Consider the following 25,180-nt stretch of genomic DNA (forward strand, 5'->3'; position numbering starts at 1 on the left):
TAAAATTAATTTAATAGGCTTTATGCCCAGCTGCACTACTTCCTGAACCTCAGCCAGCTCCTTGTTTCCTGTCTGCCATTATTGGACAAACTGATTAATCCAGGTGTGCCTGATTATTGTTGTTGTGACTACTGAGGTCAGGCACACCTGGATTTATCAGTTTGTCCAATAATGGCAGACAGGAAACAAGGAGCTGGCTGAAGTTCAGGAAGTAGTGCAGCTGGGCATAAAGCCTATTATGATTACATAGCATATTGTTCTTACTGAATATAAAAAAGTATAAATAAATGAATTGTTTATTATTTACTATATTAAATACTTTATTATATTGTTTTAGGTGTGCACTGTCCATATATGGCAAAATAGGTTGCCATGTAATACACATAAATGACAACAGGAGGGCAGCGTTCAGCCTATGATCTGTGGTTCAGTCCCCTCCTAAAATGATTGTTTTTTTAATAATTATTTTATAAATGTATAATAATATATTTAAAAGATCACAAACTGCACGACAGAGCAATACTGTATAAACAATGCATTTAGTAAATCAATAATAATTAAACAAGTAAATATTTTAAAAGTTCAGTAGGCTTACTAGGCTACAGTTAAATTTCATAAACTCCACTTTTTAACAAACTTAACATTTGTTTGTTTTTTAGATAGATTTTAATCCGACAAGCGTTAGCTGCGGAGCGGTTTAATGACGTCATCAGAGTGCGACGGCAGCCACAGCTCTGCGTTCATCCGCATATTTGAATAAGTTTTCTTAAACTGCATCGATCGTTTATTACAAGTAAGTGACATTTAGCCATATTGCGTTTCTATTTGATGTTGCAGACATTGTACTTATGAGCATACCACGTGTTTTTGTTTATTTATGCAAGTTTGTTTTTACATCTTTTTTTGCTGATTTCCTGTTTATCTTATTTGTAATATTCGGCCTTTAATAACATTAATGCATGCTTACCAATATTAAGGTGACATTACATCTGCACCTCAGCTTTGCCGACTGCATGTTAAATTAAAATCTTGTAAAGTTGTCTGTTGCAGTGCATATATAACGTTAAATGGCACGTATCGTGGACTTTGACTGATACAGGAAATTACTTCACATTAGTATTATTAATACCTAATCATATCTGTTGCAAGTTTTGTTTTGACTGTTAAACTAGGACGTAGTTGCTTCCTGGTTGTTAGTTATTCTCGAGTTAAAGTGTTGAACCCTTGGTGGCATTTCACCGAAATCTTTGAATTCATTGAATGCCTTTGTCTGAGTGTAAAGCCTTAAGTGGATTTGCTCTGAGACAGCCTTGATTCCTGAAGAAATTATGCTTTTGTGAATTTGTGTGTTTCTTTAAAGCTTTTTTGTGTCACAGCTAAGACAAGATGACATTGCAGTGGACTGCTGTCGCTTCTTTCCTCTATGTTGAGATTGCTGTTTTAATCATCTTCTGTTTGCCCTTCATCTCTCCTCGAAGGTAAATGGTCTCCATCTGTTTGTTGGTGGTAACAGCAGTCTTGTGTGCCTATGTAGTGACTTTATTCTTCTGTGTTTACAGATGGCAGAGGATTTTCAGGTGGAACATCTGGAATTGTCTTTCCCAATACGCAAATAAAGGATTTCTCGCCATGATGATAATCCTCGTTGTTCTTTTTCTCGGTATGTGATTTGTTTGAGCTTTTAGCTGTACTCTGGAGAACCATCTAATGGTTTATGTTGGTGGTATTATTTTCATATCCTAAGATGTTTGTGAATGACTGCGTTCTAGATGCCCTTCGAGAGGTGAGAAAATATTCTAGTCCTGACCAGACCAAAGATGCCAAAATGCACCCAAACACCTTTGATCACGTGCACATGAAGCTCTTCCGATCACAGAGGAATCTTTACATCTCTGGTTTCTCACTTTTCCTGTGGCTGTAAGGACCAATCATTGTCAATTTATGCCGAGTATATGCATATTTTCCCTGTGAAATTTGATTTCTTTCTCCTTATTCCTTCTTCTCAGTGTCCTGAGGCGTGTTACAACTCTTATCAACCAGTTGGCTTCGGCCGAGGGCACCAGCACCGCCCTTCAGACTCAGGTTGAAAATGTAAACCAGGCTGCCAAGAAATACATGGAGGATAATGAGCTGCTCAAACAGGTTTGTAACATGTGGTTAATTCAGCTCTCAAGAATTATTCAAGTTATAAATTATATGCATTTAGACATTGACAGACCAACTGAGAAACTTCAGTGATGAGACAAAACGTTGTGGTTCACAGGCACTTAAAGAAGCAGAAGGTGAAGGAAAAGGAAAGACAGGAGACTCAGAAGAGACTAAAGCCCTGGAGACCGAGGTGAATAATCTGACAGGACAGCTGCAGATCTGCACAGATGGTAAACATTGCTATGATTGTGTTAGAATCAGATTGACACGCGATCTGGAATACAACAACTCTAAAAGTTAAACCTGTTTGTCTTCAAAGCCCTGAAGAAATCAGAGTCAGAATTAGATGCCATGAGAAAACAAACTGAAGGAGTCTCCAAAGAATATGACCGGCTGCTATTGGAACATCAAAAACTTCAGGTAACGCCCTTTAGATTACTTGACAAAGTAAGAATATGCACTGATAAAAACATTTCATGTATCATGTATTTTTTCCCTAGAATCAGTTGGACAGTGGAGAGAAAAAAGATAACTAAACCAGTCGACCCACCAATACTCACCTGTACAGAAAAGTGCTGGATGAACGGCGTATCCTGCATTTACATGCAATGACAACACAGGTTATGTTATGAGTTCTCAGGTCTGAATCCTTCGTGACATCACTTCCTGCTCACTTGTATTTTCCTGGCTTTTATAAATATATATATTTTTCTTTGGGTCTGGTTATGCAGAACTGCTTTTGAGATAAGGAGTTAAGCTTGTAAAATAACCGTACAGCATCTGCTCAGAGTGAATGTAATTTGGGTTCATGATGGTTTTAGGTTATTGAATTATGCTTGCATGCTGCATTGATATAACTTGTGTCATTTTTCTTTCTGTGAATGATTCTTTTATCTGTTTGGTGAACAGCAAACGCCATTTAGAAACACAACACACAAACTTAAGTCAGAGTAACACTTGTAGCTGTGTGATATTGCTTTATACCATGAAGAACTTTTACTATATTTAAACTATATCATTTTTTATTCATATCTTCTTTCCAAAGAAAGATCTTTGATGCACATCTGTTCTTATATAATCCATCTGGTTGCATAAGGAATCTAAGATCACATACATACAAGTCAGTTGAGTCATTTTTATTGAGAAAACAGAAAAACAATAGGTAATAATGTAGATAAACACATCACATTGAGACTCTTTTGAGTAAAATTTATTAAACACATGATAGTTTCTTACTTTAAGATCATTTGAGGTAGCTCTATCTCTGTGCTATTGATCCATAAACTTCCACCTGAGGACAACATTGTTGTGTGTCAAGGAAACATGCATGTATCAGATTTCACCCCAAAACAAAAAAAATCTTCATAAAATCTTCAGAATTATTGCATTGTTTTTCCCATAACAAACATTGCTTAATGTGGTTGTTGTGAAAAAATCACAGTGATCCACAGTGAAAAGGAAACAATTGTCTTAAAAAAAATCATTTTGGGGTGTAATGTGGACAGGTTTTTCTGACCTCCACCGTGCTGCTGGATATTTTATTTGACAAGTCACTGATAAGTCACAAAACGTATGACAAAGATTAGGCTTACAGAAAGATTAAAAGATTCGACCTGTGCTGTGGGGTTGTTTATCTGTCTAAGGAAATGCAGGATTTATTTTCGTATGCTAAGAATAAGCCATAACCAGCTGTCTGCAGCGTTTTAATATTTTGATCTATTTAAAACTCCTTCTACACCCTCTTCCTCTTCTTCATCTGTCTATCAGACAACATAAAATAGTCTGATAGTCTGAACTGAACAGCACTTAATAGCAGAAGAGGTGGGAAAATGATGAAGAAAAATGAAAAGTTAAAATTATATTGACTCTCTTGCCATTGCTATGCAACTTTGTTAGTTATACAGTAAAATCTTTCATTAGCTAATTTCTAATAAGTTGATAATGTTTACTTTGAAATGTTCTGAATTGTCTTAAAACAATAAAGAGGGGAATGTTTGTCTTTCCTGTATTTTGTGACATTGACCGAAAATGAAATGTGATGAGGGTTATTTTATGGGTGTGAAGCGTTCCCTGTTTTAAGTGCCTCAGATGAACGGCAAGTTGTTTATGTTAAGCTGTGATTGTTTGTCACTTTGTTTTCACAATTAAAATTATACTGCTGCCATTTGAATTGTGGATCTTTCTTAAAATACTAAGCGTTTGTAGTAAGTAAAATCATTTTATTTTATAAGAATGTATCTAATATTTCACAAATGAATTTCTTTATCAGGATATTCACTGAGTAAATATAAGAACATATAAGCAAATAAAATGATTTATTCCATGGTCTGTTGGAATTCTTGATTCTGACTGACTGGAAGGTCTGCCATAAAATCCTTTAATGCACAGATAGGTTTACTCAGTTTGATTCACTCCAAGCCCTTTAGGAAGAGAAGCAATGGGGGATCATGAAGCCTCTCAATAGTTCCCGGAAGTTACTGTCAGCTCCATAGAGCTGCAACAGAAAGACTGAATGTGATGAACTTGATGAAAGTTTAACTTTTTGAATCAAATCACTTTGTTTATAAATGCATTTGTAGTGGATTATTTCTCAATATTTCAATTAAATGTTTTTTTTTTAAATGCAATCATTTATTAATAACTTGTATTAACAAAATTCATATATTAATATGTTCAGGGTCAGGGGTTCATAATAATTGAAAGTGACGAAGATGGCATCTATCATCAGATGTTATTAACAACAAAGAGAAAACAACACTGAGCCTGGGGTATTAATATAATTGACAATAAATGAAACGTGCCTTAAAAGTTCTATTTTGGTCTCATCTGGCCACATGACTTTCTCCCATGACTCCTCTGGATCATCCAAATGGTCACTGGCATACTTAAGACGGGCCTGGACATGTGCTGGTTTAAGCAGGGGAACCTTCCGTGCCATGCATGATTTTTACCATGACGTCTTAGTGTATTACCAACAGTAACCTTGGAAACGGTGGTCCCAGCTCTTTTCAGGTCATTGACCAGCTCCTCCTGTGTAGTTCTGGGCTGATTTTTAACCTTTCTTAGGATCATTGAGAACCCACAAGGTGAGATCTTGTATGGAGCCCCAGTCTGAGCGAGATTGACAGTCATGTTTAGCCTCTTCCATTTTCTAATGATTGCTCCAACAGTGGACCTTTTTTCACCATGCTGCTTGGCAATTTCCCCTTTCCAGCCTTGTGGAGGTGTACAATTTTGTCTCTAGTGTCTTTGGACAGCTCTTTGGTCTTGGCCATGTTAGTAGCTGGATTCTTACTGATTGTATGGGGTGGGCAGTTGTCTTTATGCAGCTAACAACCTCAAAGATGTGCATCTAATTTAGGATAATAAATGGAGTGGAGGTGGATATTTTAAAGGCAGACTTATAGGTCTTTGAGGGTCAGAATTCTAACTGATAGACAGGTGTTCAAATACTTATTTGCAGCTATATCACTTTTCTACGGTATCATACAAATAAATAGTTAAAAGTTGTTGTATAATAGTTGTGATTTCTGGATTGTTTTTTTAGATTATGTCTCTCACAGTGGACATGCACCTACGATGACAATTTCAGATTCCTCCATGATTTGTAAGTGGGAGAACTTGCAAAATAGCAGTAAATACTTATCTTCCTCACTATATATATATATATATATATATATATATATATATATATATATATATATATATATATATATATATATATACACACATATATATATATATATACACACATATATATATATATATATATATATATATACATATATAAAGACACTCATATATATATATATATATATATATATATATATATATATATAGTGAGGAAAATAAGTATTGACTGCTATATAAATCATAGAAATCATACAGGATTTATGATTCTCTCAGACCAATCAGTGATCTACAGTGTTTTTTTCTGACATGTTAGTATCAGCTCAGGTCGCTTGGTACCCCAACCGAGGTGGTACTAAAAAAATCAGGTACTACGTATACTGCATCCAGTGGAAAAGCCCAGAAAGTAAGTTTGCCCTGACACATCAAGCAAACAATGACTGTTCTGCACCTGCACATTCTGCACAAAGTTTTTTTATAGGGAAGTGACGTCGCCACTCAAGATTGATCACTTGTCTATTGCCTGACTACAGATTTCTCGCTGTAGCTGGGAAAGAAGTGTTATTGGAGCAGGAAAAGATAAAAAGGTTCGGTTGGATCGGCACAGAATGAAATGGTTACATAATGAAAACGGTGTTGGAAAAACAGCTTTTGTATACCTTAACATTATTGGTTACAAGTTTGTGACATAGAAAGCAGGGGCTCTATTAAAGTTTATGGATATCTGTTAACGTTACTGTAGCTGTATCTCTTGTCTTGTGAAATGGGATGTCCATTCTTTCTTCTCAGTGTCTTGAGGGAAGTTATAACTTGTTAACCAGCTGACCATGACTGAGAGCAGCAGCAGATTGAAAATACAAAGAAGGCTGCCAAGAAATACATGGAAGATAATGAGCTGCTCACACAGTTGTATAACCTGTGGTGGCTTATTCAGCTCTCAAGAATTATCTAAGTTATAATCTGATATGCCTTTAGATCTTAAGAGACCAATTGAGATCTGTCTTTAGAAATGGGATAAAATGTTCACAGGCTCTTGTAGAAGCGAATGGAAATGCAGGAGGTAAGAAAGAAGACTCAAAAGAGACTAAAGCCATGGAGACAGAGCTGACTTACCTGACAGAACAGCTGCAGATGGTAAACATTGCTATTTTTGTTATAAAAGGGATAGTTCACCCAAAAATGAAACTTCTGTCATTTTTAACTCACCCTCATGTTGTTCTAAACCTGTATGAGTGTCTTTATTCTGTTGAACACAAAATAAATTATTTTGACAAATGATGGCAAGCACACAGTTGAAGGTACCCACTGGCTTCTATATAGTATTTGTTTTTCTACTATGGAAGTCAATGGGTACCATCAACTGCGATTTTGACACAGGCATCAATTAATGTAGTGATTTTCACACGGACACTAATTGGATAGTATGTCATACAGAGGACACAGAGGAGAGTTTCACCTTGAGTGTATATATGTGTGTGTGTGTGTGTGTGTGTGTACCTGGTAATTATCACGTTGTGGGGACCAATTGTCCCCACAAAGATAGGAATACCAGTGTTTTTGTGACCTTGTGGGGACATTTTGATGTCCCCATGAGTAAACAAGCTTATAAATCAAACAGAATGATGTTTCTTGAAAATGTGAAGTAGCAGAAAGGTTTCTGTGATGGTTGGGATTTGGGAATGGGGTAGGTAAGGGGAATAGAATATACAGTTTGTATGGTATAAAATGCATTACGTCTATGGAATGTCCCCACAAAACATGGAAACCAGAATGTGTGTGTGTGTGTGTCAGATGACCCCTCCCCCTTTACCTCGAGGCACCAGCCCATGAATTTTAATTTCAACAATAAAAAATGATCTAAATAGATTATTCAACAAATAAGAAAATATGTTAATAGGAGGGATTGTGTCACCTAATTTATCTAACTGATTTTGTGAGATTCTGGCTAACTTGTAGAACCTTAGTCTTTATTATCATAGAAGGAAGACACAGTTGTAATAAAATGGAATTTATTAACAAAAAAACAAAACAAAACAAGAAAGAAGACTAAAAACACTACTAAATGATACTAAAATACGAAAGAATAGAAAAAGATGGAAACTAAAGTGCACAAAATAGAAAATAGGAGTCGAATTTATGGCAGAATGTTTTCTGTTTCAAATAAGATGTCAATGGTCATGGTGTGGTTTAGTGCAACTAAATGTTTAGACATCCATCAGTCTACAATTAGACAAATTATCTATAAATGGAGACAATGTAATACTGTAGCTAGCTATCCTTTCTAGAAGTGGGGGCACAGCCAAGATGACTCCTAAGGCGCAACACAGAATAACCAATGAAGTAAAGAAGAACCCATGAGTAACAGCCAAAAGCTTGAAGACAATTGGCACACATCTCTGTTTATGAGTCTACCATACGTAAGTCTTTGCACAGGCACTATGGTAAACACCACAGAGGAAGTTTGCAACCTTGGCAAACCCCACTGCTACTGGGTAAATATTTTATGGACTAATGAAACAAAAGTTGAATTGTTCATACAATGACAACCATATATATATATATATATATATATATATATATATATATATATATATATATATATATATATATATATGGGACATCAGCCAGTTGTCAACAGCTGTTGATCAGGGCATATTATATAGCAATCAAATGGAGGGAACACATGACAAGAGTGTTGGGTGACAATAGCCTCTTTCACACAGTAATTCTGGTAAATTACCATGAATTTACCAGAATGAATTTACCAGTAAATACAAAAATGTGCTGTTCACACATGCAGTGACGTTCCGTCTTTTTACCAGTAAGACATCATTCACACATCAGTATCAAAATACCGGTAAACTCGGAGAGAAAGCGGAAGTTACCTGTGGCGCGCGGCCGGCGAGCTTCGTCCGTGTCGTATTTGTAAACGGCGAGTTATGACTTAATATCCACGGTCCGTATTGTGTTGTTTTCACATCTGTGGCAAACAGTCGCGAAGTTGCTCGTGACCAAACAGCATTGCGTTAGGTGGCGTCAAACGGAACCTGCGCGTTTGCACATTAGGCTTCACAGATGATGTGCTAGGGCGTCGGCAATTTGGCAATTAGATGGTAAGCTGTTTTAAACAACTTTGGTGAAGAAATGTGGATGTTAACTTCAGGTGTGCTCGACTTTTAAGCAACATGTGTGTGGAAACGTCCGTAAACAGTCTGCGTCACCTGTATAAAAAACTTTCTGATTGGCCCGCCCGATCTGTCAGCGCGGTCTGACGTCATCTAAATGCCGGTAATGCTATATTTTTCGTTCACACACAGCGCTTACCGGCAAATTACCGTTAATCTTACAACCTGTCTTACTGGTAAATTGGGAGCACTGATTTACCGGAAAGGTTCTGTTCACACATGACATGTTAACTGCAATTTACCAGTAAATTACCAGTAAAGACTGTATGTGTGAAAGGACAAGAGTTTTGCAGTTTTTATGCTATGCATTTCACAACATAATAGTTTGAAACAAAGAGTAAAAAGCAAAACTATTGATATCTTTTGATTTGAATTCATTGGTATTAGGTATTGATATCATTCTAAGTAATCGAATATCGTATGGCACAGAAATGTTGTTTTGGTAATAATTTGAACCAATAGAAATATCCAGTTCTTGTATACACATCTATGTGTATTTTTCCACTAGAAACAGTTGGACAGCGGAGACAAAAAAGATTACTAGACCAGTCGACTGTTCACCATTACTGTACAGTAAGTGCTGTACAGTAAAGTGCCAAAGTCAATATTCTCCTATCGATACTGCTTTTTTGTCTTACAATATTGTACAATACTGCGTTGTAAAGGACTTTTACTATATTTAAACTATATAATTTCTATTCATATCTCCTTTCCAAAGAAAGATCTCTTAAGGTACGAGAGGCTGTGCTGTATCGTGAATAAGTAACGGCTGAAGGGCATTGTTAGTGGCACATTGTTACTACAATATTAAAGTAAAAAAATATAATTATATATAATTAAATATAAAAATATTAGTCCAACTTTCATGAAGTTAAATCAATAAAAAGCATTCCTTCCGCTAGAAAAAAAATAGTCCCTGACCATGAACAAAAATGTGTTCCAATGTGTAAAATGCATGAAAGCTCAAATAAAAACAACAAACCAATACGTGTGGTTGCTAAGAGCGCAGTGATCAACAGAACCGTCCCCTGGGTAAAGCGGTCATAGCCGTGTTTTATCATGAATAAAGCACACCTATTGACCAATCAGAATCAAGGATTGGAACTAACCGTTTTATAACTGTTCTTATGTAATCCATTTGGTTGCATAAGGAATTTAAGATCACATACAAGCTACATCAGTCATTTGAGCCATTTTAATTGAGAAAACAGATAAACAATAGGTAATACTGAAGATAAACACATCACATTGAGACTCTTTTGAGCTGTACGACAGTAAGTTATACTGCAGAGGTAGATGGATGACACCTGAGTTCAAATACTGTTGTAAACAAATTCTGACACCAGAACTGTCCAATACAGTGAGATTTATTAAACACATGACAGTTTCTTTCTGTGTAAGATCATTTGAGGTAGCTCTATCTCTGTGCTATTGATCCATGAACTTCCACCTGAGGACAACATTGTTGTATGAATCTTATGAACACCGTCAAAGAAACATGCCTGTATCAGATTTTACCCCCAAACAAACACAAAACAAAAAAATATGACGTTTAGAAATATTCAGAATTTTTGCATTGTTTTTCCCATAACAAACATTGCTTAATGTGGTTGTCGTGAAAAAAAATCACAGTGATCCTTTTTTTTCTTCGTTTTTGGGGTGTTATGTGGACGGTTAGGACTGGATATTTCACTCATTAAAATGCCAAGTCATTGACAAGAAACAAAAACACATGACAAGCGATTCAAATTTGACTTACAAAAAGATTAAGACTCGACATGTAGGGCAGATATAATGTTTATCTGTCTGTGGAAATGCAGGATTTATTTTTGTACGTTAAGAATAAGTCGAAAACCCACTGTGTTGTTGTTTATCAGAACAATGCTGTCTGCAGCGTTTCAATATTCTGATCTATTTAAGACTCTTCCACACCCTCTTCCTCTTCTTCATCTGTCTATCAGACGACACGAAAAACCCTCTGATAGTCTGAACTGAGCCGCACTTAAGAAGAGATGGCAGATTTACTGTTTATTGTCATTGCTATGCAACTTTATGTTAGTTTAAGACTCATAAGTTGTCTAATAAGTTGATAATGTTTACTTTGAAATGTGTCTTAAAACAAATAGGGGAATGTTTGTCTTTTCTGTATATTGTAACATTGCCCGAAAATAAAATGTGAGGGTTATTTTATGGGTACCTCAATATGAATGGCGAGTTGTTTATGATTGTATTTACAACGTTCGTCACAATTAAAATTATACTGCTGCCATTGAATTGTGGATTTTTCTTAACATACTAAGCGTTTGTAGTAAATTATTTTATTTTTATAAGAACGTATCTAATCTTTCACTTAAATGCATTTCTTTACACATCCGGATATAGTTACTTACGGTAAGTATACAAAAACATCAACAAATAAAATGATGTACTGTCTGATGTAAAAGCAAGTAATAAATGCCACTTTTTCAGTTCGCTTTACAAGTCACAAAAAAACCCCTTTCCTTGGTTGTTTCTGGTAAAATTTACCAGTAAAGCCGACCTTTAGTGCCAAAGAAAAAGGAACGTTTCCACCAGCCAATACCATACAATGATTTTATACAAATATATAAAAGAATAATTATTTGCAAATTTCAGGAACAATTAATTAACAACCTGAGAATAGACCACGTTGACTTTTCTTTCTTGCACTTTTTGGCACAGGAATGCACCCGATCGCACACACAACACACAGTGTCTCACAGTGATATACACACATATTGTACAACATCAATCATGAAGACAATTACTTACACATCCATGACGTCACACACCACACCAGAACCCACAGTACCGCTCGACCGTTTCTCAAAATTTTCCTTAAGTGAGAGAAGAACTGTCAGGTGAAATGGAGAAGGGCCGTTTCTCAATCAATGTTGAGCGAACGATGCCGACTATGCTTAGAAAGGAATTCATTTTGAGGATTTTCCCCCAACAAAGTCAACCTGCAGCTCGTGCGGCAAGGCCTCGCTATAATAAGCACACAGTGTCTTGGTCAACTGCTTCAGGCATCTATCAGTGTGTATGGCATTAGAGAAAGTACGACTGATGTATAATCCTGTCATTCTCAGGGCCTGTACTCATCACGACAGCAAATCCAGCGATGTTGTCTGTAGTTATGATACTTTTGTATCTTAACCAAACAAGTTAGTTAGTTTTAAAGACATTCTTTTCTTTTTTTTTTGAAAAACGTGTACATTCAAGAAATAAATCTACTATATCAAAACAACAGATTTCACAACATTTACATGGTAGAAAGATGAAAGTCACTAGTCGGACAGACGCTGGCTGACAACCCTGTTGCTCCCTGCACGGGCATACGTGTGCATTTAGTGCATGTGTGTGCTACATTACAGACGTGTTTCCCGTTCTGGGTCGTAATCTAACGTTTGGGGGTCCGAGTTCGATCCGTTGCTTTCGTCTTTCCTAAGAGCCTGCAATTCACCGGCCACAGCGACTGTTCCTCCGTTTGTGAGCGTGCTGCGCTCTTGCTTCTGAACGTGTCGTTGCAACACCACCAGACCCAACACACAGAGAAAGAAGGAAGCGGTCCGTAACCCAAACGTCAGACCCAGATATGCTATCCTGTGTGAGATTGGAAATACAGGCCAACAATTCATTATTACATTTTTGCATTTGGCAGACGCTTTTATCCATAGTGCATCACAAGGTATACAATGTTTTATCCATATGTGTTGCTTGGGTTTGAACTCATGACATTTTGTGCTGCTAATGCAATTCTCTACCACTAAGCTATACAGGAGCATTGAACAAGGCATTTGAATGGTTTTATCAATAAAAAATTGTTAAGAAAAAGTGCAGCTATTGTTACACCACTAACTCTTTTCCCACCATTGACGAGTTAACTCGTCAATTAAGAGAAAACGCTTCCCTGCCAGTGACGAGAATTTCTGGCTTTCCACAATACCGCTATTCTCCACCAGGTATTATCCACTTCCGCAACTTATACACCCTGGAAGTAACGGCTCACGTGAAAGAGAAAGAACTCCATGCATGTTTTAAAGATCGCTCTGCATCTGATCTCTATCAAAAGTCCGGTTCCACTTTATTTTGATAGTCCACTTTAGACATACTACTAACTATAACTAATTTTGCGACTACATGTCAACTAACTGTCAATAATTTGCAACTATACGTCAACTGACTGTCATTAGTAGACTGTAAGGGTTGGGGTTAGGGAAGAGGTTTGGGTTAGTGGAATAAGTTGACATGCACAAGCAAAGATACTTATAGTCAGTTGAATGTCTGTTGAGATATCATCAAAATAAAGTGTTAGTAGATATATAGCAGACAGTCTACTAATTCTCTAAAGGTTGGTAGTTGATAAGAAGTTACAAAGTTACTTATAGTTAGTAAAATGTCTAAAGTAGACTATCGAAATAAAGTGTTACCAAAAGTCCTTCACAAAAATTTAATTATCTCAGCTTTTTGCTCAAAATTGGGTGTTTTTGAAGAAACCTACCCATATTTGAGAGGTGATAAAAAGAGAACTGATGATGATGATTTTTTTGAAAGCAGAGGGTCTGTTCTTTCATTTAATATATTGTTTGTTAATATATGTAAAGAAGAACATTTTCTGGAAGGCATTAAACTTTTGTGAAAATCATGAAAAATGCTGGCAGTGGCTTGCAACTTTTTTTAAAGACACTGGCGGGGAAAGAGTTAAAATGGGATTAAGCATCTTTAGCGTCTGTTAGTAAACATCTTCCCAACGCAACTTCTTAAACCACTTGATGTGTTACCTGTAGGCCGTAGTGTTGTAGATTCGACAGGCTCCTCTACCTCCACATTTCTTGTGACCCCATTTCAGACAGGTGGTGTCTATGAGGGCTCCAAAGTATATAGGTGCTGGAATTCCAGCTGTGAGACACAAACATGCATTGACACACAAAATTAACAGACAATTCACATCAGTTCAATCATTCTTTATCATTACTGTTGAGACTACAGAATTAAACTGCTTCTCTTACCCAGAGTTCTTGTTGCCAATGTGTGAAAACCTAAAGCTAAAGACTTCAGCTGGGGCTTGATGCATCTGTGATGGAAAAAGAGGTTTATTATCTTCATACAGCAATATGAAAGCAGACTCACTCCGGACATGCATCTGCTAGGGCTGGGTGATATATTTATAGTTTTTGAGATATTATTACGATAACTGCTGAAGATTAAAAATGGTTAAAAATGTAGATTATTGTGCTAAAGAGGGCACCACCATAAAGCAATTTTATTTCCCCATTATGTCTCACAACAAGTATCTGTTTTATCACCTCAAGCAACATTACGTATTATAATTAAATAAAAAGTTAGTGGTAATCAGTTATGAATGTTTTTACTGTTTTGTACTAAACATTTTACATTTTCTATCTAAATCATGCCATTTTATTTGGGGCAACAATTTACATTAATTATTCTAGAGCAAAAGCAAATATGTAAGGAATAATTGACGACGGGCTGTTGAATTATTTAAAAATAAGGCACAACACGAGTGCGCATTATTTTCAAATAATTCAAAGGACTGGAGTCAATTATTTCGCTTAAACCATGGTTACCACAAACATTGCTCTGGTGGTTATTTTAAGACATATGACAGGTTAGGTGTGCAGTTTACAGAAAAATGACTGCATTTGCTGGACTATAAGTCGCTCCGGAGTATAAGTTGCATCAATCCAAAATGCGTTTTGAAGAGGAAAAAACATATATAGGTCGCACTAGACTATACGTCCCGTTTATTCAGAAAATGATTTCACAAAATCTAAGCCGAAGAACAGACATTTAATCTGGAAAGGCAAGTTATTCAACTAAACAATAGCACAAAGGACAGCAGGCTAAATAGATGTCCGTACATGTTAAAGTAACATAAACAGTTATTTACACGATACACAACCTGGGAGGCTGAATAGGCAAAATTAACACGACAAGCCAAATTAAGTTCAAAAAGGTCCCGAAGTCATTCCACATCACTGAATCTATTGAATTACAGAAATACAGGAGCAGCACAGAGCGGACTCTCGCGGTTGGAACATTTCTCAACCAATCAGAATAAAGCATTTAACAGGCCCATTGTCCACTGTAAAAAAAGTTGAGTAAAGTTAACATTTTAAAGGCAACTTATCGCACACACATTGTTGAGTAAACTCAACTAACAAGGACCAAAGCAGTGTTGTAGTACTCGAGACTCGGAATCGGTCTCAGACCATATTTTAATGGTCTTGGTGTTGTCATGGACTCGTGAGCATTTTGACTCTGTTTCGACTCGTACTCGTAAACTCCCGTTCCATTTTAGCAATAGCAGGAAACGGCAGGATCTCTTAAACCTAAATAAAATTTTAACTTCATTCTGCTCAAAAACACTTAAGATGTGTTAAGTGCCCAGAGAGGTCACACTAAACACAGACAATACCTAAAGAAGTCCTAAAAATTATAATTTTTTGTACATTTTCCTGTATTTTCTGTTTTCTCTGTATTCTCTTTACTGCTGTGATGTCTTATCAGTAAGTCACGCTAGCAACGTATGTTGCAGTTGTTTGCTGTTTTGCTGTCGCCAGGTTAGCTTACATACTTGCTTACATGAGTGTTTTTATTCCTTGGATTCATAATGAATGATGTGTATTGATGTCCATTTAAATGTAAAACGTTTAAACTCATAATGTCTTGTCAGTAAGCCACGTTAGCACTAGGTCAATCCATGTTGCACTATTGTTGGACTGTGTGGAGACTGTGTCAATTGACCAATCAAAACAGGGGTTAAGGCAGACTCAATCTTTGAACGGCTTTGCACAAATCATTTAGGGATCTCTAAGAAACGGGTTAATATTACATTTATATTTTGAGAAAATATAAATGCATACTTGCATGCATTTAAACCTGTTGTTGGGGACTCCTAAACAATATTAGAAAGCTAAGAAATTGGACCTGTCTGGCACTTTAAACACAAAAGCCTGATAGCTTAACTTTACAAGTGACCAGAACCCCGTCTCGACTGATTCTGGATTCAGTTAAAAGATGTATTTGACCGGCACGCGCCCCAAATCTAAGATGCAGAATAGAGAGGATAATTGATTGACATTAGCAAAGCTGGTACATGCTGTCTGTTTACATCTGAGAAATACAAAATCATGACGTACCAGCCTGTTTCTTATACTCTCTTTATCTTACTAAATACGAAGTGACTTGATTGACTTTACATGTTAAAAATTCAAGTAAAATGAAAGTCAAAAATAAGCAATTAACATGAAACAACACCTAAAACCCATCTGACCAATCACAGTGAGATATTTACCTGATGAGCAGCATGTATCCTGGCGTTCCGCCCAGTGAGATGATAAAGGAAGTGATGACGGACAGGGCCAGGAAGTATGGGAAGACTCGCTGGCAGCTATCTCTGTTATTACATTGACCGGCGCTGGCTGTTTGATTCCCGACTGTTATACAACTGCACTGCTGAAACACCTGCACACACAAACAGGGACACATAATATTATCCATAATATTTGAGTTTTCCAAAGACATCTCATTCCCGCGGTTTGCAACATCTCACAAACGTAACCAATCACATTTGAACTTACACGTGCTGAACTCATGTGAAGTAGTTTAAATGTCTAACCTGCTAACATCAGTGCTAAAACAGTTAGTTGACAAAAGCACAGTTCACGTATGCATTGTGAAAATGGACAAAGCATCCAAAATTTGCATCATTTACAAATATGAAAGGATGGAGGCAGGAACTAATCTGCATATTCATATGTATGGTTTGGGTAGTGCGAGTCAAGGAGGAGACTAATTCACATAATCATAGATCTGCGTATAAATGACTGAATTACATTCAAGCAGTTTTAAAGCATTACTGTGACAGGAAAAACTTGTACATATGCTATAATGAAGCTCAGAGATGACATTAAGTGATAAAATTATCAGCTACAGGGAAACTTAAATGTTTAATAAATTTTTAAGACTTCATACTGACAAATAATTGTTACAACAAAATAACCAGACGTCATTCATTTTTAACATATATGAGTTACAGATTGTGGTAAATGGACAGTGATGTTATGCGGTCAATGCAAACTATTTTTATGAATGCTAAATAATTTTAATTATTATTCATGCTGTTTGTTTGACCTCATATTAATTGAGAGATTACATAAAATTTCCATTTAGAAAAGTCATTTGTTTAAACAATGGGGAAAAATGGTCTTCAATTAACCTTATATCATCAAAAAATCCATTTCCCATTAAAACAATGGGGTCTGATAGACTAATACCACTGGTAAAAGTGCTTTTTTACATTGAAATAAAAAGTTCAGTTTACAAATTAAATTATGCACTATAAGTTTATATTAATTTCATAACTTGCTTGGTATGAGCTATATATGCCATGTTTGCTTGGGCATGAATTCCAAAGCTTTGAGTAAAACCAGCAAAATCTGAGAACTTTCCAGAAGAGCTTGTGTAATCATGGAAATCTTACTTTTTGTTCACCTTATGTTTTAGTAATGACATATGATTTTCTGAAAAATTTATATATTTCCAGACTTGAATTAAACAAATGTGATCTCTTCTTTGGAAACGTTAGGACTCCACTAGATTTAAACTTGAAAAAAGTTTCTGTCTATATTAGCTGTCAACAGCTGATGTGCTGAATAAACCGATCATCACAATGAGTTCTTTGTCTCACATCACTGGTCCTGCTCGAACAAATGTTTTAAATTACACAATTCCTTTTGTTTGGCAACAATTTCGAAATAGGGGGCAAAACACTTGGAATACAGGAGACAGAGGATGTTAAAGAGGAAAAACTCTGTCTAGAGACTGAAGTTATGAGTCAAACAGTCTGTTAGATAAATTGAAACTTCACAGTATTTAGAAAGATTTTGGCAAATCTTACACCCAGAAAAACAGAAAAGGGAAGGAACAAACTTAGGAAACAGCCTTTGAGTCGAAGACAAACAGGTTGTGCACACCCTTCGAAGAGCGCTGGGAAAACCAGACTTCAAGGCACAACAGAATCACAACACATTGTCGCTCAATTTCTTTGAAGACACAGGATAACAAACACACTATTGTTTTCAAAATCATGTTCTCTGCGCTTACCGTGTCCATTCCAGATCCGCGGGACGCCCGGCATCCAGCCAAACAGGGCGAGACGTACGTAAGGCCGTTCTCACCACACACAGGGTCCCAATGTGTTTCAGGACACTGACAGTTAGCATTACAGCGTGCAAACAGAGAAGCATCTTCTTTGTAAAGACGGTCTGTCCTGTACACATAGACAAATAGAAGCAGAATATAACTGCACATTTTTTTTATATTGAATTTTTGACTTTCATCTTGTGAAGCATTTGATCGTGTGTGACTTTCTAAAGATATTATTTAGCAGGTAAATCACAAGTCAAAGCTAATAATTTATCAACAATACAATAATGTATTATTATTATTACAGGGAACACCCATACTGATGAAATGTAGCCTATAGATTACAGTATGCACTGTAAGTTGTTTTGGTTTTGTATTAAATGGTCTGCCAAATGCATGAATGTAAATGTAATTTCGGCTACAATTTACTGCTATTTGGTAACTGCTTACTTCCCCAAACCAAAAGTTTTTGGGCCATTTACATTCACTCATTTAGCAAACACTTTCATCCGAAGTGATTTACACAGCATTCAGTCTATACATTTTTTCATTAGCATGCATGTCCCCCAGGGATGGAACCCATGACGTTTGGGTTGGAGACGCATTTTTACCCATTTGTGACCAGTCACGGAAAGAAGTGACACAAGTCGGATCTTGGGCATTTTGAGTTATTCTGAAAGTGCAGTTTCTAAGCTTTCCAACGATGTGTAACACATGGACATCTGATAAGATTTGGAGAAGTTGTGGCCATTTGAATGTAACACATTCAAAAACGAGAAAGCCGAGAAAATAGAGAAAGAAAGATATACTGCCGGTAGAGACAATAGGGCTCATTTACATCTCATTTAGTTAAGCCATACCCCCTGTAAAGCCGTTTTGAGATGTTCTAGCATCATATGTAGTGTTTTGTGAAAGAAGTCCGGGTGACAACATACAAAAATAAACAGGACTTTTTACCTTTGAGGGAATGACAAGTCGAATCCAGTATATTTACAAATGCGTATAATCCGTGAAATATAAATGTAGTCTGTTGTTTACATCGGATATCACATGACCGTCTGGTAATAGAATATAATATACAATCTGAGGACTATTTTCATCGTAACATGTAAGGGTATATGAGATTACGTTCCGTTAAACACGTGAACCCGCCTTCAAAGTTTGTATTTAAAATAGGGCGGTAGTAAAATAGATAATCCAAACAGTGCCGTCGAAAACGTGACGTCCTTTAGAGATGTTACCAATAGCTTGCTCATTCCTCCATCAGCCAATGACTTCATTGAAAATATTGATAAACAAAACATGTAGCCAATTATATAAAGAGTTCCGCCCCCCAGCTTCTTTTATTTTTCTTTTGTTTTGTGCGCCCGAGCTTTGTTTACAGTCTGGGAAGACGCACGCTATAAAAAAAACTTAGCAAACATGTCTGAGGAACAGCCGCGTCACTACAGTCACGTGACTTTACGTGGTTCACAACAGAACTGACAGAGAAGAAAGAATAAAGTCGTAATTCTTACTATTTTTGGACCAAAATGTATTTTCGATGCTTCAACACATTCTTACTGACCCACTGATGTCACATGGACTACTTTGATGATGTTTTTATTACCTTTCTGGACATGGAAACCATACATAGATTTTCAATGGAGGAGACTTAAAGCTCTCGGATTAAATCTAGTGTTAAAACATCTTAAACTGTGTTCTGAAGATGAACGGAGGTCTTCCGAGTTTAGAACGACATATGGGTGAGTCATTAATTATATTATTTTCATTTTTGGGCGAACTATCCCTATTCAGGAGCAAGGCTGTTCCCTTTGGGGGCGGAGGCGAAAACACAAGCTTATACAGTATGTAAATGTACACACAGACAATGACGCCCCCCGCTGCACGCTAGAATTTTCGGAAAAACAAGCCGATTTCAACCGCAAAATGTACGCTTTTAAATATATAAAAACTGCTATCTCAAACATGGAGAGGCTTCTTCAAGATTTCAACTAACAGATTCTGCAACGAAAATCACAAATTTTGAAAAAAAACCTGTTGTTTCTCATTTTCTCAAAACTTGTGCTGCCGACTTGTGTCACTGGTTTCCGTGACGGGTCACATTTGTCCAAAGAAACATGCATCTCTAGACATTTCAAATAAACTTAAACAGTGCTGAACATTGTGAAGAATACTTTGTAATACTGGCACCTCTAATAAGGATAAAAGTAACTGTTCAAAGCTATCGGCAACATATTTACATGAGCCACAATAGACATATTCAGCAAAACTGAGCTGTAATATTCCTACCCGTTGTATGACACGGTGATTCCGGCCACACTGGCATTCTCACACCCCATAGCGAAAAAGAAAAGCGACAGGAAATAACCCAAGAGAGACGTTCCCAGTGCAAACTTGGCCGCTCCCATGATGCTCAGCTTGAACTTCTTCATGATCACTCCACCTGAGAACATTCCCAATGCTACAGCTGGGATATTAATCGCTCCTGAAAAAAACAGATTGCATTGGGAAAATCAAGATCAAGGGACCAGTGTCACAGATTTAAGACATAGATAATCCATGATGAGTCATTTCTTCAAACGCTGCTCGCCTTGGGGTTCAAAGGTTACGAGTTATTTGTTTTCCCTCCTGTCTTATATTCAAAGGCTGTTGCTGTTTCCAAAATGCACAATAAGCTTAAGTTTATGCATATGTTTTATCCAACCATAGGTTTTATTATTTTTGGATTTAATTCTCTTTCATATGCAATAATGATTCATGTCCTGCAGAGATTCGACCGAAGTCCATAAACCTCTAAGATTTCATATAAGAACCAAGACTAATATTTACCACATATGAATAAGAAGCGTAATGAATCAAAACATAAGAACATTGAAACTCACGGGTCACAGCCCGGTTAACTGCTAGAAGACATACCCATGAGGAAATTCGCTTTAGATGCTGACTGTGCGTAGTGCTGCTCTATGTATTTTGGCTTGTATGTCACCATGCCGATCAAAGAGTTGAACTGGATGATAGTGACACACAGATATAAAAAATAAACCGGGTTCCCCAACAGGGATCTCAGCGTTGGCAGAAAGTCTGAAAAACACAAATGCATAATGTTTACAGAATCATGTCAGATCATAACGTTAAAAGGTTAATAGAAAGGCAAGGGTTGCTAATCTGCCCCGCTGAACAGTATACTCAGACAATAGCCTCTTTCACACAGTAATCTCTGGAAATTACCATGAATTTACCAGAATGAATTAACCAGTAAATACAAAAATGTGCTGTTCGCACACACGTAGTGATGTTTTTGCGTCTTTTAATGAGTAAGATATCATTTAGACATCAGTACCAAAACACAGATAAACTCGGTGAGAAAGCGGAGGTTACCTCTAAACTCTCAGTGTTGTATTTGTAAACAATGGCGGTTCATGACTTCATCTGTGCAGAATTAGCCTGGACCAAAATGGATGTTTAGACTATTTCAAACAGATTCCATGTTTACCTTTGGCCATTTCCAGGAAGTTTGTGGGTTCATCTGCCTGGTACTTGTGCTCCATCAGTTTTGAGTTTTTGATGAAGCTGGTCCTCTCAGGAGAATACTTGGGAAGCGGTCTCTCTGGCATGGGTAAAGATTTGGGTAGGAACCAGAACGGCACGGCTGAGAAGAGGGTGATGAGTCCTGCGATAAGATATCCCAACCACCAGGCGCCTACCCAGCGTGCATCTCCTGGAGTGATGCTAATGCTCTCTATGAGAAGATATAAACACATACACATGTCAGGAATAGATGCTACACGAGTCACATGTTCAGAATATTTGGGCCAAGCAGACGGATGAAGCAGATAGTGTGGGAATAAGCACACAGTATGATCCACAGACAGTCTTAGATGTCTCTCTCTCTCTCTTTCTCGCTCTGCAACCTTAGAAACATTCTTGGCTTAGCGCATATATTCAGATCGCAAGACATTTTGTGTTTAAAATGTGCCGGTAACTTGAAATGTTTGATGTGGCTTTTCAGATAAAAATGTGCATTGGTGAAAATCATGAAACACAAGATCGTCTCATTTCCTCATGCTTTCATAATATATGGGTTACCTTCAAACTGAGAAGCTTTTCAAACAGCATCAACAAATTATGTTAATGTGATGCTTATATAAGTATGTCTCTGTATCTTTATTAGCACATCTAAGCATCAGTTTGAGTTGAAATATCTTAAATAATCTTCTTCCATTGATTTATTTGTGTGATAAGAGAAGTTTATGTTTCAAAGTTTTGTTTATGTACATTTAATGCCAAACATTTGATCACAGCGTATTAAGGTCTGGGCTTTAGTTGATATTGGCTGGATGTTCAGAGTACAACGTTTGCTTTATGTTTTTGTTATCTTGCTATATTGTCTTGGGTTTGGACTACAGATGGGGTTTGTGTTCAATTTACATTAATATACACACGCAGTTCTTGCCAGACGAACATTTCTGCAAGGCACACAATGTGATTTAATGATTCCCACCATGCAAACAACTGTAATACTGACTGCAATTTATGGATATTACATATTTAAGCTTATGTGCCCTTTAACCCTTACATCCAACTTAATGGATTGAATCATGAAACATATCATCCAAAACAGCTGTTGGCAAAATCTTAACTTTACATTTCTGAATCTTCCTTCATCCCTGGTTGAATAAAAAGCATGTTTAAATGCCAAAAGCCCACTTGGATCTAACAAATACAGTCTCCATGGCTTTCAAACTAGAACAATAAAGTTGTTTCCTTTGGCTTGTATTTGAGATACAAATAAATTAAGAAAAATACACTGTCAAAAAAAAGGTACAAAGTTGTTCCTTTTTCTGTCACTGGGGTGGTATCCTAAAGCTAAAAGGTACTTTTTTTGTACCTTTATGGATATACAACACATTAAAATGTTGTACCTTATGGGGTACAATGTTATACCCTAAGGACCAAATGTGTACCTTAAGGAACAATTTTGTACCAGTTCAATTTTAGGGGTACAAAACAGTTAACTGTACCTTTGAAGGTACACAAGCGATCCTTAAGGAACAGTAATGTACCCCAAAAGGTACAACATTGTATTATATACCTGTAAAGGTACAAAACGGTACCCTTGGGTACCACCCCAGCGACAAAAAAGGTACAGTTTTGAATTAACTGAATTTTCTTCCAGATTTCAAGCCTTTAAAAAATGAATTTCTCTTCAAAAGCCTTTTAATAGTAGCCAAAACCTTTTTTATCATTTTATTTAAAGGAAAAAAAACAAAATTTTTCAATATTTTACTATCTTCTTACCTCAACTCAGATGAATGAATACATAAATATCTTTATTCAAATAGTGCACTTAATCTTTATACAGCGCGTTGTGAATGTGTTAGCATTTAGCCTAGCCACATTCATTTCTTAGGATCCAAACACGGGTGAATTTAGAAGACACCAAACACTTCCATGTTTTCCCTATGTAAAGTAGTTACATCAGTAAGTATGGTGTCACAAAACAAAATGTGGCATTTTTTAACTGCATAAAAAATGAAAACTATGTTGTATGGCGGAAGAGCACTTAGTTTGCAGCACTTCGACCTCGGGCGCAGTAATATTGACGGAAGTTTGAGCGAGAGATGGAGTAGTCAGGAGTGATCATGTTACTTTGTGCCATGAGCACAAACATCAGCACTTTGTCTAAAACAACGTCTTATTTTTCAGGATTTCATTATAGGGTAACGCTTTAGATTACAGCCCGGAAAGTACTGCGTAAGTACAGCGAATTTACAGCGTATGTTTCTGTAATTATAGTGTACTTATGAAGTAGGTACGTGTAATTATAAGGGAACAATTTATAATATTGGTGGAATAAAGGGGTAACAACCAGGATATATGCAGTAAAGTACTGCGTAAGTGCAGTGAATTTACAGCGCAAGTTTCTGTAATTATAGTATACTTATGAAGTACGTACGTGTATTTATAAGGGAACAATTTATAATATTTGGGGAATAAAGGGGTAACAACCAGGATATATGCAGTAAAGTACTGCGTAAATGCAGTGAATTTACAGCGCAAGTTTCTGTAATTATAGTATACTTATGAAGTACGTACGTGTATTTATAAGGGAACAATTTATAATATTTGGGGAATAAAGGGGTAACAACCAGGATATATGCAGTAAAGTACTGCGTAAGTGCAGTGAATTTACAGCGTAAGTTTCTGTAATTATAGTATACTTATGAAGTACGTACGTGTATTTATAAGGGAACAATTTATAATATTTGGGAAATAAAGGGGTAACAACCAGGATATATGCAGTAAAGTACTGCGTAAGTTCAGCGAATTTACAGCATACATTTCTGTAATTATAGTATACTTCCCAGCGGGAACCTTGATGTCAATTTGACGTCAAATATTAGGCAAGATTTGATCAAGATGCTGCAAAGCATCATTTCAAAGTTAGATTATACATTAAGTCCTTCTGGTGGTTAATTTGTGAAAATATGAGTTTTATTCCATACTGAAATTGATTATGTAAGTATACGGGCCAACATGTTTGACATTGAGTTGACGTCAAATCAACGTCATGTTAGGCGTTCAGTTGATGTCAAATTGACATCAAATTGATATCAATGTAAATTTAAAATAATAAAATAATTAACTGGGGCCTTAAAATGCATCCATTTGGCACATATGTTTTGAATCATATGTTGTTGGAATTCTGCATAAAAGTGGACTTCTGCAACTTCTGTGGGTAAAACAAATAACAAACAAAAAAAAACTATTTATGTGAATTACTGTTAATGAAATAATTAAGCGAACAGTAATTATTATATTTGACAAAAAAGGGCAGCATTTTTGCTGTAACCCCACATGAAGTACTTATTTTTTTTTTATCATTTTTTTTTTTAGTGATATTATATACTTTAAAATTAAAATACATTTGCTGTAATTGATAATGAAATTGTAATACCCTATAATGTAAGCATATAAAGTATTACAACTACATGGTAATTTATGGAAAATTTACATTAGTTAGT

The 25,180-nt window shown here is 36.4% G+C and overlaps 2 protein-coding genes across 5 annotated transcripts in view; one reads left to right on the forward strand and one right to left on the reverse strand.

Moving 5' to 3' along the window:
• Positions 1-695: 695 nt before the first annotated feature.
• bcap29 (B cell receptor associated protein 29) lies at positions 696-4,312 on the forward strand. Of its 2 annotated transcripts, none has more exons than XM_065264150.2 (8): positions 696-793; positions 1,377-1,478; positions 1,560-1,660; positions 1,770-1,917; positions 2,007-2,142; positions 2,264-2,378; positions 2,468-2,568; positions 2,649-4,312. In XM_065264150.2, the coding sequence occupies exons 2-8, from the start codon at positions 1,387-1,389 to the stop codon at positions 2,682-2,684; spliced, it is 729 nt and encodes a 242-aa protein (XP_065120222.2). In that variant the 5' UTR covers positions 696-793; positions 1,377-1,386; the 3' UTR covers positions 2,685-4,312. The 2 variants fall into 2 exon arrangements, with proteins under 2 accessions (XP_065120222.2, XP_065120224.2); XM_065264152.2 differs by having other exon boundaries at positions 706-793; positions 1,361-1,478.
• Positions 4,313-10,314: 6,002 nt separating this feature from the next.
• The window catches only part of slco1c1 (solute carrier organic anion transporter family, member 1C1), a 43,703-nt gene continuing 28,837 nt past the window's right edge, over positions 10,315-25,180 (reverse strand). For all 3 annotated transcript variants that reach the window (XM_065264298.2, XM_065273348.2, XM_065264299.2), the window contains 8 exons: positions 21,649-21,894; positions 21,072-21,236; positions 20,445-20,640; positions 18,111-18,276; positions 16,300-16,469; positions 13,991-14,055; positions 13,763-13,880; positions 10,315-12,584 (listed from right to left, as the gene is read on the reverse strand). In XM_065264298.2, coding sequence (XP_065120370.2) covers positions 12,350-12,584; positions 13,763-13,880; positions 13,991-14,055; positions 16,300-16,469; positions 18,111-18,276; positions 20,445-20,640; positions 21,072-21,236; positions 21,649-21,894 — 1,361 coding nt within the window. In that variant the 3' untranslated portion in view covers positions 10,315-12,349. The remainder of the gene's footprint in view (positions 12,585-13,762; positions 13,881-13,990; positions 14,056-16,299; positions 16,470-18,110; positions 18,277-20,444; positions 20,641-21,071; positions 21,237-21,648; positions 21,895-25,180) is intronic.

The sequence above is a fragment of the Paramisgurnus dabryanus genome, chromosome 1 (genome assembly GCF_030506205.2).
Source record: "Paramisgurnus dabryanus chromosome 1, PD_genome_1.1, whole genome shotgun sequence".
Taxonomy (NCBI): domain Eukaryota; kingdom Metazoa; phylum Chordata; class Actinopteri; order Cypriniformes; family Cobitidae; genus Paramisgurnus; species Paramisgurnus dabryanus.

Coding starts and splice junctions, on each gene's coding strand:
- bcap29 (XM_065264150.2), top strand. CDS start 1,387: ATGACATTGCAGTGGACTGCTGTCGCTTCTTTCCTCTATGTTGAGATT. Junction 1,918..2,006: donor TTCTCACTTTTCCTGTGGCT/GTAAGGACCAAT, acceptor CCTTCTTCTCAG/TGTCCTGAGGCGTGTTACAA. Junction 2,143..2,263: donor ATAATGAGCTGCTCAAACAG/GTTTGTAACATG, acceptor TGTGGTTCACAG/GCACTTAAAGAAGCAGAAGG.